The sequence below is a fragment of the Theropithecus gelada genome, chromosome 7b, assembly GCF_003255815.1.
Source record: "Theropithecus gelada isolate Dixy chromosome 7b, Tgel_1.0, whole genome shotgun sequence".
Classification (NCBI taxonomy): Eukaryota; Metazoa; Chordata; class Mammalia; order Primates; family Cercopithecidae; genus Theropithecus; species Theropithecus gelada.
Window position 1 is genome coordinate 95,684,866 of NC_037675.1, and position 9,698 is coordinate 95,694,563.

Sequence of the window (9,698 nt, forward strand, 5' to 3'; positions counted from 1 at the left end):
AGCCTTGACAGGCATTTTGATGGGAACAAACCATATTAAAACCAATACCACATGGCATACAGTGTTGCTGCTACATATTCCATCTCTCTTTTCTTCCATCAAAACTTAACTGACTTGTGTGTATATAGGGCTAAGAATTTGACTTTAACTTTTTCACCTAATTGACATTAAGGCAGATCCTGAGACATTGTCTACATGAGTTTCCTCTCTTTAGTAATATTTTAATGCTAGAAATCTCATGGCCATTGGGGGAGAAATTTGGGATGGGATATTTGAGTGGGAGAGGGTAAAGAGATATTCCTTAGTGTTATGTAAATCATGTCAGAGACAGTTAACTGCTCTACTGAATGTATGACTAGACTCTTGACTAATGCTGGACATTAGTTATCAGTAAACATTAACTATTTTGATAAAGTGAAATTTGGAGGGGTAAATGTCAAGTACTTAAGTACAGAATTCAATTGTGTAATTATAGTATTACATTTAGTTGGATTACCAACATTTTATCTGAACTCCAGGAAGCCTCTTAAAGATTATTGCAATATGGACGATAATTGTGTTTGGATTTTCCAGAACAGTTATTTAGACAATATGACAAACCAGAGGAATAAAACCTCGATACATGATAAGTGAATGAATAAATCTTTTTTCCTCTAATAATGGGGCATCCCCAGGCTCCAAACTAGAACCTTGCCATCATCTTTGATCTTTTCCCTTTTACTGCCCACACCCATTTATCACAGAGCTGGGTCTAACTGTGTTTGTGGCTTTATTTCCTACCATTCTTTCCCACTCCTCTTGTGTCTGATGCTCCAGTCCCACTTGCTTAGCATACCTTCTTTCACACCTCTAGTCTTTTCTCATACTTTTTCTTTCTCTATTGTTCCTTCCCTCTATTTTTCTCCTAGCCAACTCCTTCTGCTTCTTTAGTTCCCAGTTTAAATACAGTTTCCTCCCTGATATCTTTCTAAATCCCTGGCACCAGGCGTTGGCAAACTATAGCCCTTAGACCAAATCTGGCCCACCCCCTATTTTTGTGAATGAAGTTTATTGGAACAGAGCCACACTTATTTGTTCACGTATTGTCTGTGGCTGTTTTTGTGATACAAGAACAGAGCCGAGTAGTTGGGATACAGCCTGCAAAGCCTAGAATATTTACAAAAAAGTTTATAGATCCCTGCCTTATACCAGCTGTTAAGGCAGTGATCACATTGTCTTACATTGTTTGTGTTTGGCTTTTTTGCTGGTTTGCATTTCTCAAAATAAGAGACTATTTATTATTCATATTTCTATTTCTGCTTAGTTACAAGGCTTGTTCTGTAAGAAACACAGTGTGTTGAATGAATGTCATTTAACAAAAATAGTAGATATAACGCCGAAATGTAATGATAATAGTAATAATAATACTCATAAGCCTGTTACAGCATTTTACTTAACATTTCCAGATAATAAAGAAGTGATTCATTTCTGAAATTTAAGAAAACTGTGAGAAATTTGGAGAGCATTTAGAATTGAGAGTTAAATATCCCCACTATGTCAGATACTTGTGACCTAAGCAGATGTACTCAAAGAATCGATTAATTTTTTAAAGAAGAGCCATCTAAGAAGTAAAAGTGATGAAATTCAATACATAGAACATATTATAAGCTAATATAATTTTAGTAAAAAATGAAATGGTAAAATGGGCTTAAGCTGCAGCATGGTATGAGATGTGTGTAAAAGAGAATAAGAAAGGTTTCCTTTGCTTACTATTTATTTATGTTAATGGTATTAGAATTCTTTTAGTTATTCAGACTCAAATCCTCAATCATCTTAGCTTTTTAATTCATAGTCACTCTTTATATTCTGTTCCCAATGGCCTGCAATCTGAAGTCCAAACCCCTTAACCTGACATTAAAGTTTTTGATCATTTCAACCCTCTTCTTAGCCCTTTTTCACCACCCACCTCCATCATCATTGCTTTCAGGTATTTTCTATTACTATGAGGCTAATGTAGTAATTTTTCTTTCTGGAATTTGTGTGTATTAGTTTCCACATGTGCAGTATGGATGACTGAATTTAAAGTATGTATTATTTTGTTTTGTTTTCCAGATGACAGAAGTCAAACTATACTTCCCTTAGTGAAATCATTTTGTGAAAAATCTTTCAAAGCAGATGAATCAATTCTTATTTCTTTATCTTTCCATTTAGGAAAACTATGTCATGGACTATATGGTATGATATATCCTAAGAATTTGAGACTGTTTTCCCTTTTTTTCTACCTTAGTCATTAAACTTTGGCTCTTCAGTTAATTGTAAAGCCTAGCTCTCAAGTATATAAAAATCTTATGAGATCTTAGAATTTTGATAACATCATTTAGAGCACATTTAGGAATGACTTTTTCACCAGTAGAACCTGTTTGAAAGAACAATGACAGAATAAAGTAAACATAGCTCTTTAAATCTCTGAATATTTTATACTTATGTATTATTTGGTATGTAATAATAGAAGCTCAGGCTTATTTACTATTTGTATGTAGTAAGTATACACTTATTAACCGTTTATTGAATAATTTATTATATCATTAGAGAAGTTCAGCTTGGGATGTGGAATAATAATACCATAACTCTTGGCATTTTGAACACATAGTTCTTAGCTTACTATATCAGTGTGAGATTGACTGTTTTAATAATGAACTCATAACAATATATTATGAGTTTCTAGCTCCTCGAGATACTTGATGAATGTGGAACCATTCCATTGATTAAAAATGTTTTGAATTTACTTTGCTGTCTTTCAGATTCCGTTTTTAAGCTCCTTCCCTGCAGAGACACATACACACATGCATGTGTCTTTTCTGCCAGCAATTTTAGAACATTTACTATAAGAAAATAGCAGATGTATAAATAGCCACAATGTTATTATTAGCGACTTTTTAGTGGCCTACAATATGATACATGCTGCAGCAATTAATGCAGGCATAGTTCCTGCATTATGTAAGTTATACTTTTGAAATTAAAATATTACTGGAATTAACATGAGGTAAAATAATGTGATCTGTTAGATTCTTAACAGTTACTCTTTTCATGTTCCTTTTATTTGTAAACTATCTGCAACCATTTATTTAAGTATTTGGCTTCAATTATATTTTTCTTGTACTTTGATTTTCCCTTTTTAAATTTTATTTTCGATTGAAATGTTGAGCATAGGTTTTTATATTTGTTTTAGGAATTTTCACTCCAGATCAGCACTTGAGATTTTTGGAATTTTATAAGAAACTTTGTACATTGGGTTTGCAACAAGAAAATGGACACAATGAAAACCAGATTCCACCCCAAATCTTAGAGCAGGAGAAGAAATATATTTCAGTACGGAAGAACTGTGCTTATAACTTTCCGGTAATAAATATGTATTTATATTTACTGAGGATTTTTATTATAACTTTAAAATAGGTGCATAGATGGCATTCAAAATATTGCCATTTTTGACACTTACTGCTTAGCATTATGTCTAGCGTGCATAGTACATACAGAGTAAATATTTGAGAAATTTATATATCTGTGTATAAATCAGACTGATATACACATATTTGGATCTTCCAAATATGATTTCTAATTAAATTACAATTCAGAGAACATGATTTCAATTTAAGTGAGACGATTATAATATTAGGTATTGATGCATGTTTTTCTTTCCTTCCCACTCATCTCCTCCCTTCCACCTCCACCAGGCTATGATTGTTTTTGTTGATCCTAAAAACTTCCACATGGAACTCTATTCTACATTCTTCTGCCTTTGCCATGACCCTGAAGTACCAGTCAGATACACTATTGCTATTTGCTTTTATGAAGTAAGTCTGAAGACTTAGTATCACTTTACATTTGTTGTTAATTCTACCTATGTATAGTAGATGATTTTGTGCTTGTAGATTATAAGATATAGACTGGATATCTCTTTCATGTTCTAGTCTTAAATCTTGTTTAAAAACTTCCATAATTTTCTTCTTTTTTAGTATGTTTACAGAATCCATTTCCATAAATACATGATATTTGTGAATTCTTTTATTAACCCATTCATTCAGCATATCTATACCAAGTGTTTACTTTAAACCAGACATTGTGGTAGATATGGGTGATGCAGATTTTAAGGTAAAATCAGTTTTTATATGCTTTATAATATTTACAGTTAACTTTGCACCTAAACTTAAGCGCTTGAGAACCAATAGAAAATTGAAACTCATTAATTATTTTTACTACAAATGGATGGTGTTTCATGAGCATGGCTTTTAGATTCTGCTGTTATGACTCTCTATAAAGTACGAGCAAAAGTAAGTTGAAACTTTTATGATGAATTTAACTTTTGAACCCTTGAAGTTGAAATTTGGGGCATGTTTCTTGAATGACAGCAAGAAGTGCACGTATGCCGTGGTTGCAATAAATACGGATAAGCTATAACTTTCAAGCTCAAAACTGACACATAAAAACCTCTGGATAGGCCGGGCGTGGTGGCTCACGCCTGTAATCCCAGCACTTTAGGAGGCCAAGGTGGGTGGATCACGAGGTCAGGAGATCAAGACCATCCTGGCTAACACGGTGAAACCCTGTCTCTACAAAAAATACAAAAAATTAGCTGGGCGTGGTGGCAGGCACCTGTAGTCCCAGCTACTCGGGAGGCTGAGACAGGAGAATGGCGTGAACCGGGAGGTGGAGCTTGCAGTGAGCCGAGGTCACCCCACTGCACTCCAGTCTGGGAGACACAGCGAGACTCCGTCTCAAAAAAAAAAAAAAGAAAACCTCTGGATAAGTGGTATAAGTTCTTATTCTCAGTGAGAATATTTCACCCCCTTCCTTGCACTGTGTTCCTGTGTCAGAGCACTTTGATTTTCTACAAGTGTGCAGGATATCCATCCATAGCATCATTATAAATGTTGCTTAGATTCTTTTTTGGCTATTGGGTGATAGTTTTACTTTTTTAAAAGAACACTTTTTCTGGTATGAATGAAATATATATGCATTATACAAAATCCTGGATATCTTCCCTTTAAATTAAAGTATAATTAGTTAAAATAATTTCAGTGCTGCAAAATTATATCATCTTTGTAAAACACACCTGTAGAACTCTGCTTTTTAGGAGGAGTGGGGATAGGGCAGAGAGCACTGACCAGCTGAGCAGAATATTCACCTCCAACATGCATTAAATGGTCATTTAGGCTTGGTTACCATGTCCACATGTACTTGTTAGATCAGTGGTCTCCAGAGACAGTTGTTCAAGATTGGGGTCTGAGAATGCAGTATTTATGCAATTTTAGACTTTCTGTTTTTTCTCATCACTTTAATATATAATTTTATTTATGTTTTATAGTGGACATAACATAGCACCATATAATTAAACATATGGAAATGTACATATGTATACAAATATGCTTTCACTGGTGGAAGTGAGTTTGATAATCATTGATCTATATTTGCTGGGTGGCTAGTTTTCATATTCTACCACAATCATACCATGTAGGTAGTGTAAAAATGATGTGCCTCTCCATAAAATGAAGGGCTTGTGTAAGTTTTTTGTTGTTTTTTTTTTTTTTTTTTAAAGTAATGAAAATCCACTGGTGGATTTAACTTTTTCTAACAGTGTTAATGCTAGCTTCTGATAATTGCTTTACTGTATTCTTTGTTCTTATTTTTCATAATAATAATATTTTGGAAATATTTTCGACAAGTCAAAAACAACTGTGTTAGAGGAAAGAATTTTAAAACACTTTCTTTATCCAGGGACCATTTTTTTTTTTTTTCCCAAATAAAACTTTAGTCAAGCCCAGTGTGTTTTAAAAAGAATAAGATGAAGTAGAAACTGGTAAATCCACTATTGTGGGCTCCGAGTTTATCTGGAGGAGACAAAACCTGCTGTTTACAAGGGGAACTGTGTTATTCGAGACTCTCCCAACTCCTCTCATGCTGATTAAAGTCTTTGATGGGGAAAAGGAAAGTTGGTTTGCTTTCTTAGAAGTTATAACTACCCCGGTATCACTGTAGGCCTTCAGTAGAAGTTACCCTCTGGGAAGTTCTGAACTCATATGAATACTTGCATGCCCAGGATATCCTTTAAGACCCTGTTGGCTGCTCTAAGACTTTAAAATGTGAACTAGAGGCCCCTGTGGGCTTGTTATTGCTGTTGATGTGAAAGTTATGACTCTGGTAAATCCCATTCTTTTGTATTTCCTCACCCCTGTGTGTGTCCACACACTCCAGCATGTCACGAGGCAGACTAGAAAGCTAGTTATTTGTGCCACTAATTTTTATAGAATCTAATTTTATATGTGCAGTATAACATGGCTTTTAGAAGAAATATATAACAAGGATGTATTTTTAAAAATTGTTGTAACCTGTATCTGTCTAGTAGTCTTACATCTGAGAGTCTTTATTGCTATATTTTAGGTGTCTAAGCTTCTGAATTCTGGAGTATATTTAATACATAAAGAACTAATAACATTATTACAAGATGAATCACTGGAGGTAATATTTTCTTACTCTTTGATGTTTAATTCTTTTATGTTTGGTCCAAATATACCAATGCCTTTTCTCCCCTACTTCTTGAAATTGTGTGAACTCTTTCAGCTGACTAGCTCCAGAAGCTTCAAATTGTTGTACCACTGTATCATAAACTGGATATTGGGAAAATAGTTTAAAAAATTAGGTTTTAAAATATATTCAGTTTTAAAACTTAGTATATGCATATTTGTTTATTAAGAAAAATTTAGGAAGTGCCAAAAAACAGACAAAAGAATGCCTTTAATTTCAATTACTGTTACTATTTGTTTTCTTTTTCTTTTTTATATGAATGTTCTTTTCTATATAAAGGTTTTTATTTTACTCAATTGTAATCATATATCACATTTTATAACTTTTTTCTCTTGCCACTGTTTGTGTAGTATTTTACCACTTAATATGTACTTACAAAGACTTTGAAATACTTTATTTTGATGCTATATTTAGATATTCCTTTCACCTAAATGTTAGTTTGCCAAAGCGCAACTCATGAATATTTTGATATCACTGAGAATATTATCCGATTTAAAATACCTGTCAAAAGTTTGGAGGCAGTTTCTGAACATATTAGTTTTGTGGAAGTAGCTGTCTCAGATTTAGACTATTTGAACAATGTCAAGAGGCAGGTATACTAATCTCTTTTCGAAGGTTGGCCAAGGCAGTTGATCACGTTTCTAAGACTTTTCAGCAAGAAGATGGCAGAGTAAGAAAATACAAATACCCAAAATGTTGTTTGGGGAAAAAAAAAAAAACCCACTATTACTATATAGAAATTGACATGTAGAGTAACTAATCTAGAAAAAAACCATAGTAATCACTATAACAGTAATAAATATCTCTGTTAAAAGGTACTAGATGCTCTTATAGATCATCTTCCAGAAATCTTGGAACTTATGTCTACTGGTGGAGAAAGCAGTGTTCAAGAAAATAAGGTAAACTTCATCTTTCAGAAACATTCTGAGCTGTGTAAATATTATCCTACTCTACAGGGTGTTGTGAGGCATCAATGAAAGAATGTTTGAAAAGCATGTAAAATAGTGCATGCCACATAGCAGGTAGTCAGTAAAAACCTATTAGAGTATGAACAGCTTGAATTTCCTCTTATCTTTCTTACATTAATAATTTTAAATTACCATGATCGTTGTTTATTGTCTTTGGAGTTTATGTTCATATTTTCATTTTTCATTAGCATTAATGATTATTCCAAGAATAGCAAATAGGACAAAAGGGTAGAGATTTATTCTTTATTAGTAATTTTAAGCCACTGTGTAACCTAAGAAAAGGGTAGGAATTTAGGAGGTCAAAGCTTGCTGACAGTAATATATAATACATTTTACTGTAGTTAGAAAAGTTGCTATGATAATCTGACAGGAAGAAGAATGAGTTGCAGTTTTTATTTCAAAATTTGGTTCACAGGAATCATACGTTTTACTTAATGATTTCTTTTAAAAGTGTTTGATTTAGTCAGATAATTATCTCCTTGTGACAACTAAGATATCTCCTAAACTCTGAAATGAGAAGGAGTATTCCCCTCCCCAATGTGTTACAAAACTGAGTAATTTTACTGAGTGCTGCAATTTATTTATTTATTTATAATTGATTTGTTTTTTGATGCGTTTCATTTTTCAGTTATCTTCTCTGCCTGACTTGATTCCAGCACTCACAGCCGCTGAACAGCGAGCTGCAGCCTCTTTAAAATGGAGAACTCACGAGAAGCTACTTCAGAAATATGCCTGCCTGCCACATGTCATATCAAGTGATCAGATTTATTACCGTTTCTTACAAAGAATGTTCACAATCATGATGACAAATGTGAGCTCAGTACCTTTCATCTTATTCTTTTGAACTCATGGTTGAGTCTGGAATTATCAAAACTCTTCATATTTTCAAAATAGTGGAACAAACTCAGTTCATTCCATTCTCCCTAGGAGGATGTCAGCTTCCTAGGTCCAGAGGAGGGGACTCAGGTTTCCCTTTCCTTCCCCACTAGGTCTCTCTCTGTGAATCTTCTCTCTAGCTGGAGAGAGGAGTGACTAGGTGGCACTTTCACCTATCCTTTGATTATATACTGCCAAGAACAGGGTAGACTCACTTCAAACTTGAAATAGTTCTTCTTAAGAGGAAGGTTGACAGGACTCAGTGACCTTGACTGCAAAGGACCTTCTGTTCTGATGTGCACGTCTGATACATCCACACCCTTAATGTCTGACCCCAGCTATGCTGTTTTGCCAAGGCACCCCTTAAGCTTCCTGCTATAAGTTTGGTTACTTTTATAGTGTGGCAGTGGAACAGAGAAAGCTTATACAAATACATGGATGCCCTACTATTGATAGCTTTATAAATAGTGTTGAAAAAAAAAAAAAGACTCCTCCCTCAAAACAAGGTGGCACTCAAGCCTCCCCACAAAGTTGTCTACTTTTTTCACAGAAATTTCCAGGGGGATTATTTAACTCATAATTCACCTTACATTTAATATGACATCCTATTGCAATTTTTTGAAATATAGAAACATTCCATGGCTCTGTTATCTGGGCACAGAAGGCTTGGGACAAGCCCAACTGGTCAGGCCTACCTCTGGGGCAGATGCTGAGTTGGGGGAGTGCAAGCTGGGTGGGCCCCACACTCATCTGCTGGGCTGAAAATCCTGGAGTGCGTGTGCCTACCTGGTTGTATACCAGTTGTACCACTGCCCTGCCCAGGGATCTTCCACCCTTGACAAACTGTACGGCCAGACTACCAGCAGACATACCTCGCAACCTGCTCTGAGCTGGAATCAATCCTACTGAAACTATTCAAAAAAATTGAGGAAGAAGGGTTCCTGTTTAACTCATTCTACAAAGCCGCCATCACCCTGATACCAAAATCTGGCAAAGACACAACAAAAGGCCGGGCGCGGTGGCTCAAGCCTGTAATCCCAGCACTTTGGGAGGCCGAGACGGGCGGATCACGAGGTCAGGAGATCGAGACCATCCTGGCTAACACGGTGAAACCCCGTCTCTACTAAAAAATACAAAAAGCTAGCCGGGCGAGGTGGCGGGCGCCTGTAGTCCCAGCTACTCGGGAGGCTGAGGTAGGAGAATGGCGTGAACCCGGGAGGCGGAGCTTGCAGTGAGCCGAGATCACGCCACTGCACTCCAGCCCGGGCGACAGAGCGAGACTCCGTCTCAAAAAAA

At 35.4% G+C, this 9,698-nt stretch overlaps 1 protein-coding gene across 4 annotated transcripts in view; it reads left to right on the forward strand.

Moving 5' to 3' along the window:
• PPP4R4 (protein phosphatase 4 regulatory subunit 4) overlaps positions 1 to 9,698 on the forward strand; it is a 108,385-nt gene that overhangs the window by 63,840 nt on the left and 34,847 nt on the right. For all 4 annotated transcript variants that reach the window (XM_025392179.1, XM_025392178.1, XM_025392176.1 and 1 more), the window contains 6 exons: positions 2,092 to 2,214; positions 3,209 to 3,378; positions 3,711 to 3,830; positions 6,415 to 6,492; positions 7,374 to 7,457; positions 8,155 to 8,337. In XM_025392179.1, the coding sequence (XP_025247964.1) occupies positions 2,092 to 2,214; positions 3,209 to 3,378; positions 3,711 to 3,830; positions 6,415 to 6,492; positions 7,374 to 7,457; positions 8,155 to 8,337 (758 nt within the window). The remainder of the gene's footprint in view (positions 1 to 2,091; positions 2,215 to 3,208; positions 3,379 to 3,710; positions 3,831 to 6,414; positions 6,493 to 7,373; positions 7,458 to 8,154; positions 8,338 to 9,698) is intronic.